We start from the raw sequence: 17,660 nt of genomic DNA, 5'->3' as shown, positions 1-17,660 counted from the left end.
TTTTGGAATGTAACAATTTATTGGGGTTAATTTTTTGTTTTAATTTTTAACTCCCCATTTCTGGCATTGATACAATATTCAAGAGCAGCAGAAAGAACAAAATGTACAAGAATACAAGAGTAATTAGCACAACCCCCACCCCCGAACCTGGAGCAAACCAGTTTCTTGTAGGAAGCACCAAGGGAAGGAGTGATTCAATCACCCTTCCAGTGGCTCTCCTCCTACCCATCCACTCTAGACAGAGTTTAGCCAGCTGGGAACTGGATTAAAAAACAAAACAAAACTGAACAAACACTATATTTAAAATGAAAAATGCAAGACAAAAAAAATAATATATAGATATACAATTCATCCGTGCACAATCCTTAAATGCATTTTTTTCAAAAAAAAAATTACAAGATACATATTTAGGTTTATTTTAAATTAAAAAAAATTACCACCTTCACTGTATGCCAAGTGAGGGGAAATGAGGAGACAGATGGGTTGCACCAGAACTATCAGCACTTGGAGTTAGGGCTGATCTTCTCCAAGAGGAAGGAAGGGCTCTGATGCCGCCAAAGCTCAAGCACAGGCAGAATCTGAAGCACCCAAGTACCACAGAACACAGTGGGGTCACTCGCCTGCTCCAAGTTCAGTGTTTGCAGGAATCTGCAGCATTTGAGCCTAAGCTTGGCACAGGGGAAGGTGAAAGGAAGGAACAGATGAAGCAGGCCCCTGTCCTCCACCACCAGCAGACAACTTTCTATGCAAAAAGAAAACAAACGGGGGGAAAAAATCCCAAAGCAGAGAGTCTCCTCTATTCTTAGGGAGTGTACAAGGCTTAATGGCACAGGGGAGAAGAGGAAGGAGGACAGCACACTGAGTTGATTTGCTTGGGGGAGGTGCAGGCATGACAACTCTTTTCTAAAAAAAGTCATCACAACGATTAATATTTTTGTTCCATTTGAGAACTTGACCTAAGATTCTGCCCCTGCTTTGAAGCTGGGGGCTGGAAGCAGCAGGCTCCCTCCAGGGCAGCTGAAGAGCAACCTACCTGTGCAAGAGCACCTACCTGCTGCTCTGCCCAGAGGAAAACCCTCATATCCCTAGAGAGCAGGGACCAGCTGGGGGGCTGCTTGGGAGCATGGGAAAGCCCCATTAGTCCTACGAGGCTCTGAAGCCCCACTAAGTGCTCTGACCCACCCAGCTGTGCTCCGGAGGTTTAATGTGAGCTCCAAGTGCTCAGCTGAACAAGGAATGAAGTAAAGAACCAGGGCCTTGCAATGGGAATTAACACTTTGCCTGCATGTCCCACCATGCTCCTTTCTCCCAGCAGACACATTTTCTGGACCATTGCAGAAGCTGGCACCACTCTGATTGCATCTTGCTGCAGTTCTGTCACCTTACTTCTTCCCTGTGCCACAGCACGCTGCTTGCTGCCCACCCAGCCCAGGGCACAGAGGGCATCCCGCTCCTCCATCCCAGTGCCATCTGCCAGTGCCTGGAGGGTGTAGGCTCAAAGCACAGAGCTCAGCTGGGCTGGAAGGGCCCTCACCCCAAGGACTGTGCTTTTGGATGGCCCTGGAATCACTGTTTCCCACCACAGAGAAGCTGGAATGGACAGAAGAGCTGCCAGAGGCAGCCAGCCACCACAGGACTGTATCTCCCTTCACTCCTGGAAGGAGAAATTTACAGAAGGAAAGAAAGAAGAACTCAGGGCCCTGCTGCATGCTTACAGGTGAGGCAAGTGGGACACAAGGTACCTCAGAATCACCACAGAACACAGGAGAAGCTCCTGATGCCAAGACTGACCCTGCACAGAAAAGGGTGCAAATACCTCTGACCACATCAGTCTGATACAGGGCAATGGCAAAATGTGAGAGGAACAGAGGACAGAAAGGCAAAGGTGAGGATGGAGATGGACTCCAACATCTCTTGCCATCTACACCCCCAAAAAGAAACCACACAGATTGCACTCTGGGGAAGGATCTCAGAAGTTAAAAGAAAATAAAGACACTTAATTTTCTCAACCTCAGAGCATTGGTGAAATGAAGATACTTCCTGGAGATTACCTGGGGAAGGAAGCACAGACAGGGAGCAGGGGATTTCTGAAGCAACACTGAGCATTCCATCTCTGTGTAAACACCTCGAGAGTTGGGCTGCCAGCACCCTCAGCAGGATGGTCTCCTCCACCCCCATCCCCTCTGCACGAGGGAGACAGAGGCACAGGGCAGTGACACAGCTGGCAGAAAAACCACGGCAAGCCAAGAAGGAACAGAACTTAGGAGGCACCGAATCCCTGACCCCAAATTAACCCTCTACAGCAGATTGCCTTCAGAGTGGAGATCAGGGAGGCTGCGCATGGGGGGTGGTGGGTGAGATGAGGAGAAAGGGGAAGAAGGAGGCTTTTTATATTCATATATTTATATATAAAATGTAAATAAGATCCCAGCTCTTGCGTGATTATTGGGCAATTGAAAAATGCAGCAAAAGCAAGCGACATTGGAGTAAAAGGATGTGCCAGGCAAGGAGGAAGAAGTCTTGTCAGAAGGTGGGGAAGGAAGCAAAAGGGAAAATAAGCACTTAGCCAAACACGCACTCCAGGTTTGTTACACCTCCCTGGGAAGGACCTGCTCCTGAGCAGCCCCACTAATGCCATGGCCTGGGGTGGGCACAAGTACAGAGAACTTGGGACACCATCCTTCAAGCATGGCAACCTCTTTCTGCCAGGAAGTTCCCAGGAAGGTGATAATCTCCAAACGCTGGGAGCTGCTGAAGCCTCCTCTACACAGAGGGGCTGGAGAAGGGAGTGATATCCCTAGGAAGACTCAGCTCAGAGACAGCTCCTACCTGGTAAAAAGCATGATTGTGGTTGTGATTTTTTTTTCTTTTTTTTTCTTTTTTTTTTTTAATTTGTTTATTTCACAAAATCTCCCTGGGAACTTCAGTAAGGGGAGACAGACAGAAATGCTCCCATTCTCTTTTGAAAACAGAATTTAAGCAGTGGCTCACCACAGCTGGGCCTGCTCACCACACTATTTCTGTTTTTCATCCCCAAAGGAGCTTGTATCTCATTAGCTTCATGCTCCTCCAGTCCCATGCTGCTCATTGAGAAGAGAGCCTGAGACGGGAGGTTTTGTTCCAAGTTGAAAGCCATGGGAAGCACCAACAGTTTGATGGGTGGAGAGAGAAGTTCCCAAGTGCAGCCCAGGCTATGGGACGCATTGAGACATCCGTCATCTGCCACTACAAAGCCACTGCAAAGGGCACCAGAGAAGTCCAGACAAGAAAAGCTGTTCAAGAGTCTCTGCCTACCATCTTCTGTTCAGACACCAACATCTGGTGGTTTCCCTCTTCCCTGCAGTCACTCCCACATGCCAGATGAACACCAGAGACATAGTGGACAGGAAAGCCAGCACACAAGAGCTGCCTCCTCACTCTGAAGGAACACTCAGGCAACTCTTTCCCTGCACCCCAAAGGAAGCTGTAGAAGGCTGCCCTACTTGAGCACAGTCCTGTCAGAGTGTTCCTCTCCCCTCTCCACCCTAAAAAGGTCCAGCAATTGCTGGCCTCGAGAAGAGGGTCCATGTCCCTCAGCAACACAATCAGAGCACACAAGGCAGCGCTCTCATCTGCCTCTAGAGATCTGGCCACTGTTGGAGAAGGGGTACTGGAATATACACCAATGGGATTCAGTTTTCTGTCCGGATGTGGTGAATTCTATACAGAAAAATGTCAACCCCCACTTGGTGTTGGAAGAAGTTTAAGAAACCTTACAGAGGAGAGGCGTATCTGCATCCCAGGAAATAAGCCCACTATGAATAATTCTGCTTGGATATAGGGGATGAAAAAGAGACAGCAACTTGGCAGGAAAGGTACATGCCAACCCCAAACATTAGCAGCTTGCTGTACATGCAAAGTAAGTCAACTGTTTCCATGTTGATGGCCTGATCCACATTCTGTCAGAACGTGACCGGCCATCTCTGAGGGCTGCTCAGCCAGAAAACCACTTGGAGACTCCACCTTAGCTCACAGGAGAGGTATGGGAGGGAAGGGAACTCACTCCAACACTTGGGAGGCAAGGACGGGAAAGGTTTGTAGACAGGGTTCCTCCAACATGCAACTTGCCTTTTCAGCTCAGAGATCGCTGCTTAGTCCTAGAATGCCTTTCCCTCCAGTTCAAGCAAGCCAAACACCATCCCAGACACACATGCTTCGATACTACAAAATACTCTTTTCTCTAAGGACCATCTAATACCACTACAGTTTGTGCAATCACTGCATTTATTATTCATTTTTAAACTCTCTCTCGCTCTCTCCCTGTAGAAATTTTTTTTAAAACTTTTCTTTTTTTATGCAAAACTAATCATTTCACTTTTTCCACTCCATCATAAAATCTCCTCTAAAAACACGACAACGAGAACAAACATGGCACAGACACAGAGAATTATTTCCCTGTTTTTGTTGAATTTTTTTTTCTAAGGGTTATGGGGAAAGGAAGGGGATACTTTCAAATAAACTCCTCCCTCAATTCCATGCCCATTTTAAAAGGCATGGATGAATCTTCTTTCCTATCTCCATTAAGGAGCAAGGGCAAAAATTCAGAAGGAGGAGCACAGCCCACATGAATACAAAGGTAGGTTGGTCAGCCTCAAGTGTCTTGTCCACCTGAGGGGACTTGAGGCGACTGCTGCATTCAAGTTAGCAAACCTGTAACTCAAACCAGCACGGGATCCTCATTTCGGATCCAGAGGTTCAGGGTTTGGTTCCCACCTGGTGACCCCCCCAGGGAGGGATTTGTCACACAAGCAGGTGAGCTGTGTCTGCAAGCCGGATCATACTCCTTTCTTCCTCCACAAAGAGGATCTACCACACACGAGTTTCTCTTCTGCAACAAGTCCCCTCATCTCCTCACCGCAGGAAGGAGGTCCTTGCAGAGCATCCCTACAATGACCCACTGTTTTTCTCTTCACAGACAGTTCCCTTGCTTCCCACTCTGGAGAAAGGCAAAATCCCTTCAATTAAACAATTCCTGCCCCTTGCCCCCAAAGAACACCATACAAGAGACACTGGGGAAAAGAATTCTGCCAAGCAACACATCTTGGCCAATACACATCAAGAGTTTCCTATTAAAGTTCCCTTTTATCTCCCACTTAAACGCTTCAACACTTTTTTCAGAACCTTGATACCACAAAACAAAACACATCACCACATACACACCAAACAGTAACTTAACCTAAAGTGACTGGCCGGTTTGCATTCACCCCATAAAGCAGCTCTTCTTATCTCACAGCCACAGATTAGTTCTTATTCAGAATGGGGAGGAAAAAAAGAAGAATCTTCTTGCTATTTTCCTAAGAAAGAGCTTTTCCCTATGCCTACAAACTGCTCATCGTTGAAGCTGCAGCCAAGTAGATAGGCTATGCTAACATAAGGGATCCCTGGGTGTGCCAGGCACAGGAAAGATGCGCAAAAGAAAACCCAAAATAAAAAAAGAAACAACACCCACAAAAAGTACAAGCAGGTATTAACACAGACACGCACACAAGTCCAACAAGTTATAGAAAGCCTTAGCTTGGTGAATGGATCAGGGAAGTCTCTTTCTCCCTGCCCCTAGCTTCAGCTGTGAATGAAAGCACATCCCCGAAGAGTCCACTAAGCTCTTTAACCAAGGAAAGAAAAAGAAAGAGGTGTACCAAGGGTGGTGCTAACAGCACCTGGAATCCCCCTCAGACTGTCTGCACAGACACCCAACCACAACTGGTGTGAATTCACCATTTCCCACAGCTTGGAATGCCACCCACTGCCAAGGCAAGGTTTGTGAGGAAGGCAGCGAAGATTTTATTACACCAACCCAGGCACTGGAGGCAGGGAATAGACACACTCTGGGCACAAAAGCCCTAATTAAGGTCAGAAGCTGGTCTACCCCTCTACCACCCTGACAATGTCCCTTGGGCAGTCAAATATTACTTCCCTCCCACAAATTGCCTCCCTTCTATGCTCTGATCACTACAACCACAAAATCATTACTGCAGGAGAGCACTCCTCAGAGCCAGCAGCTCCTGAACATACTTGTGTGAAAGCACCAGAGGGGCCAATTCCACTTGTGCTCACCCGCCCAGGGCAGGCTTATAAGTAAATGAGCCCTGGCATGAGGAATTTTTTCCACCCTTTTCACCTCTGCAGCATGTTATGTAGAAGTGACATTCCTCTGCCCCATCTAGGGACACGGCTGCGAGGGTGAGGCTCTCTCACCAGTTCATCAGCACCTCTTTTCCTTACCTCTACAGGCTCAGTCCCGTGCAAGTAGAGGAAGAAAGGAGAACAAAGGAATGGCTTCTCACTGTGAAGCTTAGGACCCACACAGAAACAGAGCAAGCCAGAAATGGCAGGCAAAAAATAGAGCTTATTTTGGATGTGAACAAAGCTGGTCAGGGAAAGAGGGAGCTGTGGAATAAACAGCAAGCTGTGGTCTTGCTCCCTCCTACTTGCTAGGGGTGAAGAGAAGGAATTTCTAGATCAGCTCACAGGAGCTTTAGGGGACGAGATCCAGCGCACATGCATACGATGTGAGAGAGACAGGTATTTCTTGTGAGCACCTTTGGTTGACAGTTGTAAGGGCTGTTTCAGATGCTGAAAAGACAGAGGGGAAACCTCTTCCAGGCCACCCACCAGAGGAGGGAGACCAGGAGGGGCAAAAGCGAGCAGGAAGAACAAACAACCTGCCTTAGCATTCACCCCTCCTTCCTTTGGAAGGAGCAAGAGGAAGCAAAGAGGGCCGGGGAAGCTTACGCACAAGGTGGGAGAGCAGCCTCACGCGGCTGGGGCAGCATCACGCTGTTGGCATTATCTTCCCACAGACTGAAAGATCTCCCACTCCCGCTTCTGCCATGGAAAGATCAGAGAAAGGCATTTCATGTCCCTCTCTCCCAAACAAGTGCAAATGATGAACATCAGGAGGAAGATATGGGCTGGAAGCAGGCTCCTCTTTTCTTCCCTTTCTCCTGAGGAGCTGAACAGGTTGGAAGATGCAGGAGAAGAGGAGGGATCAGGGCACCTGAAAGCACCCATACAACTGCCAAGGTAGCACCAATAGTCAAAGGAAAGGGGAAGCCAATATGAGGCATAGGCTGCATGGGGCACCCCCCACCACCCCAGCTTTGTCTCAAGCACCTTCCAGGCATGACATTTCACCTGTCCTTCTCCCCCTCACTCTGAGGCCATCTGGATCAGCAACTGCCACAAGGACAGTAGAGGGGAGGGCAGATCCAGGCCGCAGGCTAAGAGGGGAAGGGTGGCAGGATGGTGGTCATGGCAAGGGGGAAACAAGAATGGAAGAGTCTGCATGCACATTGTGGGAGACGGTCTGGAGGACATGGGCAAGGGCTCCAATCCTCTTACATCCTCCCCTCACGGGTTTGGAGCTCCTCTTCAGTTTTTGTCAAAGATAGAAGGGAATGAGGAAGAGCAGCACCTTCCTCACCACCTGCACAGGCACACAGACACATGCTCACTCATCCCTCAGCCCCAAAGGCTCCACTGCCCGTTGGACAACACCACATTCAAGGACAAACAACCACTCCCCAGCCCCACCACAACCCTCCCTGCCTCCTCCTGGCACTACCAACACCCAAAAACAGTGGGTGGTCCCACACCCCACTGACACACTCCAGCCTCCAGGCAAGAGGAATTGAGCAGGAGGAAAGGAGAAGGAAGGGTGGCAGTGAGGGCAGAGGGACAGCCAAGGGGAGAAGGAGAGAACTAAGGACAGCCATTCGCACCACGACTTCTCTCAGGAAGAGCTCCCCCCACACCCCTGGAGTGGGGGGACCTGGTTGCTCACTTGCTGCCTCCTCCACCACTGCCCGCCGCCACCTTCTCAAAATCCTCTGCATTGCAGAACTCCTTGATGGTTACAGTGAGGAGGTTGCTGGTGACATCTGTGACCACCACATTAGAGCAAGGGGACATCTCGGGACGCCAGTCGCCAGCCTCCTGCTCCGGGTCAGAAGAGGAGAGGGACAAGGAGGGTGTCTGCCCCCCACTGCACCCCCCCGAGGGAGAACGCTTGCTGGTGGCAGCCGACTCAGGTGGGATTGAGAGGTCGAGGACCTCCGACTCACGCCAGTCGGGGATGGCTGGGCTGAGGGTCTCAGGGAGCAGCTTTGGAGGGGAATCATCTGGGTCGGAGGAGGAGTGCGGAGCAGGTGATGGGCAGCCAGAGGAGCTGGAGCTGGGAGCATCATAGGGGGTGGAGCCCATAATGAGCCCACAGGAGGCTGCCTGGGAGCCTTCGGCCTCCCCCTTGCCCTCCGCAGAGGGCGTAGATGCAGCAGACGGCTTATTGTAGAGTGAAAAGGTGCCAAACTTCATGTGGCGGATCTGAGTGCGGAGGACGCTCTCGCTGAACTTTTTGCTCTTGCCAATGACACGGTTTCGGGACGGGATCTTGGGCCGAGCCAGGCCCCCGGCCCCATTGGCTGGCTTCCCACCTTTGTCGATGACTTTGAGGTTGAGGATGATGCGGCTGCGTTTGGGCTCACGGGGTTTCACCTTACGGTTGATGATACGGACGGTCTCCGAGAAGGGCGAGACGGGAGGACGAATGCCAGCCCCGCCACCCACGCTCCCGCCATTCTGGGGATCTGGACGGGGCAGGGGGCGCCGGGACATGCGGTGGCATCGCCGGATGTCTTTCTTGAGCCGGTGCACCGCGGCGCTGGAGTGGAGCTTGGGAGAGGAGGTACTGGAACCAGGCTTGACAGAAAAGTGTACATCCCCAATGTGGAGGGCCTCCGCTTGGGCCCGAGCCTGCGGTGGTGGGGAGAAAGAAAACAAACAGGGTCAGAGAGGCAGCCTAGGTACAGCCAGATCTCAAACTGGGCACTGCTCACTTCAGGCCAAGCACTCACTGATAGCACCGTGACACATTTATACCCAACATCAATGACAAGCACAGGTACACACCTACGAACTATTGATAGCTCCAGCACAGCCCCCAGACAGGCATAGGACACTGTCTATATAATTTTTGGGCAGCTGATGCCTCCCTAGGCTGTACCGCTGTTGACACATGCTTTCCCCAGGGACAAACTGCAACTTCCCATGCATGTTTCAGGGATAACGGTCTCCACAGCCCCCCTTGGTCATCATCATCAAAGTGCACAACCTTCCACTGTCAGCCAAAGAAGCCTGCATCTTCCTAGGCACTTGGGGCTGTCAGTGCTGAGACAGCACCCAAACTTACAAAGGGATTGCACCAGGTTCTCTACAAATTGAACACAAGATAAGAGGGAAGAGGCAGAGTAATGCCTAATGAGAATTGCCTCTGAAAAGTGTGGTAGAGGGCATCTTGAGGAACACAGATGGAGGCTGGTGAGAATGGTCTGATGCAGCTGTTTTCATTACCACAAGAAATTTAGAGATCAGATTTTTAACTAGGGTCACATGGAAGTCATTCATTCTTACTGTGTTGTGGGAGCAAGTTCCAGTGTTTAAAGACAGAGATGAGGCCAAGTGGAATTCAAGTAAAATTTAACTGTACCTCCAAAGAAGAGACTGACTTGTCCTTTTGAGCACCACACTTGTTTTAAACCTAGCACTGGACCAGAGCAGGAATAGTACCTGTTCAACTGCTCTGTGCCAGCCCTCCTCAAGAGCCAGGCCAGGGGAACAATATTTTTAAGCTCTTCTGGTGCCAAAAACTGCCCTGTTTCATGCACCAGAGACAGGAACATTTTCTGCCAGCAGGAACAGCAGTTTCATTGGTAAGCTGGTGCTGTATGACCTGTGGGCTGGGAAACCCCAAGTCTATTCTTACATCACATCTCATCAGAGCACTGTTGCTTGTATAGCTCATCCTTCCACCTGCACCCCAGTACTTGCCCAAGCCAACCCCGCTGCATATTCCCTCTCAGCAGTGGTGACAGGTCGAAGTCACGAAGGCCTGGAGGGGACCAGTGAGCCCCCACCCTGTGACTGCCCATCCCACGAGCAGCTTCCCCCACCTCGTGGGCACAGAAAGAACTGCAGTGCTAGAAGACAACAGCTGCTTTTCCTCCCCAACTTTTCTATCCCGTTGCCCCTTGCACACGCCAAGATCAGGATGGCTTCTTGCCAGCTAAGAGCTTAGCACTCAACTCCATCTCCTTTGTCACCCTGCAGGCTGTGCCTCTTACCAGAGAAATGCCTGGGGAAAAAAATGTGCGTGTAAAGGCAGGGATCTAACAGATCTAAGCGAGGGGCCCAGCCAGCCTCTGCACAAAAAGCTCAAAGTCCTGGCCCTACAGCTCCAGAGCTTTGCTGTTAGCCAGAGCCCTTCTTCTCCCACAGAGATACCCATGGGAACCACAGAAGATCCTGAATGATCAGAGAACAGAGCCATGAAGACATTTTGTTCCTCTCTTGACTAACGCTGGATGGTCACAGCCTTCTGTACTACTTCTATTCTGGCTTTAAAATGACTGCAAAAATGAGGCCTCCTTTCTGACTGTACAAAAAAACACAAACTGAAGGCTCATCCTGACTGGGGACCTAGACTGTGTTAGCCAACTGACAAAGAAACAAAGTTAGCACAACCCCAAGGCAGGCACAGACACCGCACATTAACAAACAGGGCTGTTTCCACCTAGCTAAAGGGAAGTGTTCCCAGCACACACAAACCCCAACACTTTTCCTGCTGTAGCAGAAAGCATCCCACTGCCCATCTAGTTGTCCATCTTTGCTCAGCCTCGTGTATTATTCCATGCCCCAAACTGTTGAGAAAATAAGACACAGTTCCTGTCACAGGCATAGTACAGGCCTGAGCACAGCAACAGCACCAGATGAACTCCCTGCACCACACATCAACACTTCCCCTCCCATCTCATCAATAGACAACTTGGGGACACTGCAGACCCAGTCAGGTCACAAGCACAGGAAAATGCACATGTGGGCTGTGCTTACTCCATCTCTTCATGGGTCCCTCTAAAGCAGACGGCAGACACAAGGACAAGCTAAAGTTTGCTTTCTGACATTACATACCAGCACAGCCTGAATTAACAATTTTGTTCCCTTTCATCCTGCTCCACATCACAGCCAGCCCTCCCAGCATTGCTGCTCTTGTGCTTTGGGTTTCTTACCAATTTACAAAATGCAACACAATGTCCCATTCCAAAATACAGGACAAGGAAGGCAGGCAAGGGTTATAGATGCATCACTGAAAATCCTTCTACAGCTTCAGTGGATGGACACAGGTATCTTCAGGGCCTCTCCCGTTGCCAGCACTGCACATCTTTCAGATTAATTGCCTACCCCATCATCACGCCTTTGAGTGAGGAGTTCTGCCCCCTCTGTGCCACTCTGCTCCAAGTCAAATCTAATTGCTACCTTCCACCAGCACCGCCTCTATCACCCAGAAGAGAAAGAAGGCAGCTTCCCAGAAGTGTGGGGGAAGCAGTCACAAACACCCTCAGTTTCCTTATACACCCCAAAAATTCCTGAGCAAAGCTTCCCATCAGCCACATTAAACAAAGTGATAATGGTAGGATGATTACTACCTGGCCACTTCCATAGCCCCGTTGCTTTTACTTTCGCTTCCTGTACACATTAATCAGCTCCTGTCCTGCTTTCACAGCGAGACCTGTCTTGGTTTTGTGCTTGCCCAGCAGCTACTGCAGAGCCCTGGTACACGGCCTGGACTTTTCCAGTGTGCCAGAACTAGTAGGTCTCATTTACATGCTATGTGTCTGCATTTCCAGTTACTTCTGGGGCACTTTCTCCAAGGCTGAAGCTGTTTCTAACTCATGTTTCAGCTATCTGCTTTTATTAAATTCCAGCTTCAGTAGTGTCCACGTAGTCTACACACAGCATTGATACTTTGGTCAGATTATTAAGAGAGAGGGTAAGTTAGGGCTCAACAGTCCTCCCCTTCTACTACACTGCTATCCCCAGTGACCAGCTTCAATGCAAATTCCAAAGAGCATTATGCAAATATTCAGCTTACCTTGAGATTATTTTCCAGGTAAGGTTTCAAGAAAAATCGTATCAGATGCTTTATCTAAGACCAGCCCCCAGAGCTTTCTCACTTCGGAAGCTCAGTATTCCTACCACAGGATCAGGTTTATTCAGGCATCACCTACATGAACTCATCCATTCACTGCAGAGGACAGCACAGAGGCACTCCTTCCCCTGTTTCCAACTTTAGGTTAAGTAACTTGCTGCCTTTGGTTTGGGGAAGACTCAGCATTCAGTTTTATCTGTTGGAAACGCACTTCTTCCTGCTCTGGATCCATTCCTTGATCACATTCACAAGCCATATGAGGATAAGGTCTTTGAAAAACAAACCCACTGTATCCTTTCAGCTGTGTCACCACAGTTTGCTCCTTGGCTCACAAGTGTTCCACACGGAACCTACCTCTCTAGGTTTTGCTGCTTTCACCAGCAGGATGTGCTCACTGCTGAAGAGACACTCAGCATGTATACGAAGTAATTCACTCTCTGCTTACAGCTCAGCCTACATCAGGATGCAGTTTCTGGAAGCTTGCTGCAGTGTTCTGTCATGAGAGCAAGCCAAATGCTGGGATTGCTTCCCTTCCCCCTCTTCCCGTCTGGGATACGTATCACCTTTATTTATCTTGTACAGCTCTCCCTTACTGCCCCTGGGAACTAGTGTACCTCCCCCATTCCCTACTATTTCTGAATAAGTGTCCCTCGAGGCCCAGCAAGCATATTTGTTCATTCATTCCCTTAACGCACTGAGGCACACAAGCACGTACACAGACACGTGCTTAGAAAGGACCTCTCTTACCTGATTTGTATGAAAATCTCTATGATTTGGAAGAAAAAACCAAACGCCTTGTAAGACAATGGATTTCTAGTGAATTATTTCAAAATCTCGCCAATTCCAGTAGTGCTGCTGCACCATAGTAGCACTACTCTCTCATAAATTACTGGCTCTGCTTTGTCTTTTATTCCCCACCTGCATTCCCACAGTCTTTGCTCCTAACAGCATTTGCAAGAGCTCTTCTTTCCCCTTTTTGGCTGCCATTCTGCCTTTTTATCACCCTCTTTCTTCTGCACTCTTCCAAGTGACAAGGCAAAAGCAAGCCAGTTCATAGCACAGTTCTCCCAAGCAACACTGCCATAAACTTTAGTTTCCCTCTGGATTGGGAACAAAATGCTACAAAAGGGGAACGGTCTGTTTTCAAATTACTCAGGATAATTTACGAACAGGGAGGAGATCAAAAGAAACCCAATTCCAGCTTTGGAGTTCAAGAAAGGGCAAAAGGACAGAGTACCATGCTGCTCAGCCCCTTCTTCCCCCACTCCCCTACTAAGAATCCCTTTGCCCTTTTTCTCCCTTACTTCTTCCTTCCCATTAACCTTCTTCACTCCTGTCACCTTAGTATTTATGGCCACCCCAACTAGGGGTCTTTGCCAGCCACCCACTGAGCTTGCAGATTGGGCCCTGTCTCTGAATAGCACTTGCTAGACTTTATTAGATGAGTTGGTGAGGTTTGCATTCCACACAGAGGAGTGCCTAGAGAAAAAAAGCTACATAAAAAGAGCAAATCGAGCAGAGGAAAAAGAGGACGATCACTACAGCATGTGCTATGTCTCTTTCTAACCTCACACCAGCATCCATGCTGAAGGGCCTGTCCTCAAGGATGACTTCTGCCAGACACCTGAAGAGCCTTACATACAGTGCTGCCTGTTTCAGACTAAGAACTTAGTTTCTTATCCGCCCAGCACAGGACTGCAGTACACCAGCAGCCTCCTGCCATGCCTGAGCCCAGCTGTGGGAAAGCTTGCCCTGAGCATGCAAAGGATAAAGACCCATTTCCTGCCAAAAACTTTGCAGTTGAAGTTTGTAGGGGTCACTTTCAACACTGGCCATCTTGATAGTGATATTACAAATCCTGGACTGTGATGTGCCTCTGCAGTCTAATCGAAAGGGCAAGTGTTAGACAGCTCTCAGAAACAGGAGCCTGGCTTACAAAGGCAGCAGGTGGTCAAAGATGCAGCTTTTCAAAGCTTTTCCAAAGGCGTGGGCCACTAACCTGCTGGAATGCTTTCTGCAAATCCCCCTGGGTGCCTATCTGCAACTTTTGAGAACTAATCCCAGGATAAACCTAGTCCCAACTGCAAGCTAAAACACCCAAACAAGCCAAAGGACTGAGTGGCATATCAGTGCACTTATTTTGATGCCATTCTGGAGACTCAGAAGCCTAGGTTTAAGCACTGATACACATGAAAAATCCTAGCAAGCCATCAAGTCAAGGGCAGACTACTCTACCAAAGCAGTCCTAGGCCAGATTTCTGCTCAAACATCATTGCATGCAGGCCTAATCTGTTCAGTTAACAGATCAAAAAGAATATTGTTCTAACTGCCAACTCCAAATACTCCCTCTGGGATACAAGAATCAGATTTCTTCCCCTGCTTCCGAAATTCTCACTGGCATGAGATTCTGCAGCTGAAAGAATTGAAAATACTGTTAGTAATGCACGAGGCAGAACCCAATCCCACTCCTCCCACAGCAGAACCAGAGCTGCGGGGCTGGAGAGGTCAAATGTGCATCTTCAGGGGTCAAAAAAACCGAGTTCCAAACCATCTCACTGTCTCTGTCATAACTCTAGCTGCAGTTGTGTTGATTGTGGTTTGCCTGAACAGAGCTCAAACAAGTTCAAATGGGCTGGCTCAGACAGAGTTACTTCTTGCTGCCTGGTCTGGGGTGTTATTTTTAGGGTGGGATCCAAAGTCACAGAGGAACAGCAAGTCAGAGCACTAACAGTTCCACCAGCTCTGTTTCCCAGAGGTGCAAACCAAGCGGCAGTGGTAGCGCTCTGCCCTGCCAGCCTCTCCCACAACGTGGCCCCAGCCTTCAGGAGAGCTGATCTTGCTCTCTATCACGAGTCATCTTCTACAAAGTACCAAGCCAGCTCTGCAAACCTACAGGTTTCCATTACCATTTGAGGAGCTGGCAGAAAGATGATGTGCCACAGAAACGTGTCACGGATGTGATTCAAAGGATGCTGCTGAATAATTCACGTTAAGTTTAGGGGAGTTTTAAAGGGTAAGGGGAAAAGAGAAGCAATGAGTGGGTTTTGAGTTCGGGGGTTGGTTTTGGTTTTTTAAATGAGTGTGAATGAGTAATTTTTTTTAAAGATATGGCAATAGATACGGCCATATCACATTCAGAATCAAAAATAAAATAAAATGATTACACATAGCATAGTCACCTCTCTACAGCTCTGAACAGTGTCAGGTGTTACAAATACCAGTATTTTTTAATGCAGGCAGCGGACTATTTCAAGCTGGTGATTTTCCCTTCAAGTGTTCCTTTGCATTGTTGGAAATTTAAACACAAGAGTTACATTTAATGCACGAGTGCCAGAAAGAGGAAAGCCAACTAGGCTATATTCCCTGAATACAGCATAAGAGGTAGCACATATCAGATATGTTTGTAATTCTCAGGCTACAGATACAGAACACTGTTAGCAGAAAAACAGGCGACTGGGGAGGACAGTTCCAACAGCAGGACTTCCCAAGGATTACCATGGTCCCCTGGGTTTCACGCAGAGCATCAGAATACGCCTGTTCCTGCATTTCTTCTACGTGCTTCATTATGCCCTCTCAAAGCAGAGAAGAGGTGATACCCTACCCCTCACTGTGCTTTCCGGTGCTCATGCAGTTAAAAGTGCTGTGCTGACTGGAGTAAAGCTCCTACTGCTGCCAGGCAAAGGGAAGCATTAACCTGTTTCACAGATGGGGAAACACGCACAAAGCCTAAGTGACTTGCCCAAAGCCACAGGATGACTTGGTGATAGTGATGCCTTACTACAGGGTCCACTCTGGCTGTTCCAGGACTTCCTATCAGAATAAAACCAGGGGAACTCCAGACTTGTTCATCTCTCTAAACTGTACAAAGGTGTGTTCTTTCTATGCTCATTTGAAGCCTGAGATTGTGACAGTTAGAGAGGAAGGAGAGTGAACAGGGGAGTAGAGCAAGGTATTTCTTCCGTAAACTAATACATTCACAGAGTTCACATAACACTTATGCAGCTACCTGAGTTCTTAATTTAAAAAAAAAGGCAAAAATACAGGGCAAGTAGGCCTGCACTAGGGACTACCTTCCTTGCTCTTCTCCACAAGCAAAGAGAGATGCTAGAACATCTTGCAGAGATGCTGAGTGTATCAGAAAGGAACTGGAAACTTCAGCTGCCATCCTATGCAGAGGTGAAACACTCCTCCTCCTCCCAGCCATCCCCCCATCCTCTGCAAAAGCAAAACAAGCCTGCAGCTTACAGATCAAAGCATGAGCCCTTCATGAAACTCCCGTGGAGCACCTACATCCTTAAATGCAATCAGAGGAGCACAAGTGGCAGTGGGATTCCCGCCTCTGCTGCCTGACCGCTCAGCATGCCGCTAAGTTGCGGGGCACGGGTCGGATGGAATAGCTGCTGAAGGGAGAGGGAACAAGACTGGCTAGCTCTCCACTGCGGCAACAGAAGGCCAGGAGAAGGAGAGGATATTGGAAAAAGAGACTGCAGGCTCACCACGCACATCTGCGTGTGCTGACCGTCCTGCTGAGGCACCCGTCGCACGCACACGCGCTCTCCCCTCACACGCTTCTGCGCCTCTGCCCACCCCCCGCCTTTCCTGTCGGGTTTTCCCCGCGCTCCCACAGCCAGGCATCAGGCACAAGTCACTTGAAAGTCCAGTCCTTCCAAGGGCACACGCCAGCAAGGTTTGAGAGATTTTTTTTTTGCTAGGCCTAAGTTATTTAAATAAGAGTTACCTTCAGCAGAAAAGTTTTAGGTTTAGGTCCTCTCTTCTTGGGCCCATACAGCTCACGTTCTCGTTCCCTTTAGGGAATCAAATTTTTCAAGAAGTTAAAACTTTTCCCAAGGGAAACACAGAAGCATACAAGTTAAAGGCAAAAAAGGAGAAAAAAAAAAAAGGAAAAAAAAAAAAAACAGGCAAAGGAACGTCTGGACGCTGTTTCCCGCTCGCCCACCCAAAGTCAAACCTGCTGCTGCAGTCCCCCCAGCCCAGGGTGGGGGATGAACACTCACTTCTGCTCGAAGGCGGCGATGAGGCGGGAGTCCAGGATGTTCTCCTCGGGCTCCCAGGTGCTGTACCTGCCGGGCGAGAGCAGCGGAGGGGACAAGCGAAGGGGTTAGCGCCCAGATCCCCCCGCAGCCGCACACGCACATACCTCCCCCTCCATCCCACTCCGCCCCATCCCCGCAGCCCGGGCGGGATACACTCACTTGATGGCCCAGCCTTTCCATTTCACCAGGTACTCGATGCGCCCCTGCAACACACGGGGGAGAAGGCGGGGGGGGTGTGTGAGGCGGGGGCCCGGCGGGCGGGCCAGCGGCGCGGCCGGGGCCCGGCAGCGAGGACCGAGGTAGGGGGTGCGGGGGGGGGGGGTCCCCGCAGCCCCAGTGGGGGCGGCCCCTCACCTTTCGGATGCGGCGCTTGATGATGGACTCGGCGGCGAAGACGCGCTCCCCCACTGCAGACAGCTCCATCTTGCTGCTCCCCCTCGGCGGCGGCGGCGGCGGCGGCGCCCACAGCCCATAATAATCCCGCCCGCGCGCGCCGCCCCGCCCCCTGGCCCCGGCCCCGCCCTCCTCGTGCCGCCGCCGGCTCGCGCACGCCCGCGCGCCCCCTCCCGCCGCGGCCGCGCGTGACC

General features: G+C 49.8%; 1 protein-coding gene across 2 annotated transcripts; it reads right to left on the bottom strand.

Annotated features, from left to right (window-relative positions):
* CBX6 (chromobox 6) lies at positions 1-17,606 on the bottom strand. 2 transcript variants are annotated; one of them, XM_030262985.4, is made up of 5 exons: positions 17,428-17,606; positions 17,233-17,276; positions 17,035-17,100; positions 16,758-16,824; positions 1-8,736 (listed from the first exon to the last, which is right to left on the bottom strand). In XM_030262985.4, the coding sequence occupies exons 1-5, from the start codon at positions 17,494-17,496 to the stop codon at positions 7,819-7,821; spliced, it is 1,164 nt and encodes a 387-aa protein (XP_030118845.4). In that variant the 5' UTR covers positions 17,497-17,606; the 3' UTR covers positions 1-7,818. The 2 variants fall into 2 exon arrangements, with proteins under 2 accessions (XP_030118845.4, XP_030118844.4); XM_030262984.4 differs by having other exon boundaries at positions 1-8,790; positions 17,428-17,591.
* Positions 17,607-17,660: the final 54 nt, after the last annotated feature.

This window comes from Taeniopygia guttata, chromosome 1A (genome assembly GCF_048771995.1).
Source record: "Taeniopygia guttata chromosome 1A, bTaeGut7.mat, whole genome shotgun sequence".
Lineage (NCBI taxonomy): Eukaryota > Metazoa > Chordata > Aves > Passeriformes > Estrildidae > Taeniopygia > Taeniopygia guttata.
The sequence above is the reverse complement of the archived record's forward strand: the minus strand, read 5'-3'. Positions and strand labels throughout refer to the sequence as shown.

Excerpts from the sequence above, each read along its gene's own strand:
- CBX6 (XM_030262984.4), bottom strand. The coding sequence starts at position 17,496 with ATGGAGCTGTCTGCAGTGGGGGAGCGCGTCTTCGCCGCCGAGTCCATC. Across the intron at positions 17,277-17,427 it reads TCAAGCGCCGCATCCGAAAG|GGGCGCATCGAGTACCTGGT; the intron begins GTGAGGGGCCGC and ends CGTGTGTTGCAG. Across the intron at positions 16,825-17,034 it reads ATCGCCGCCTTCGAGCAGAA|GGAACGAGAACGTGAGCTGT; the intron begins GTGAGTGTTCAT and ends GATTCCCTAAAG.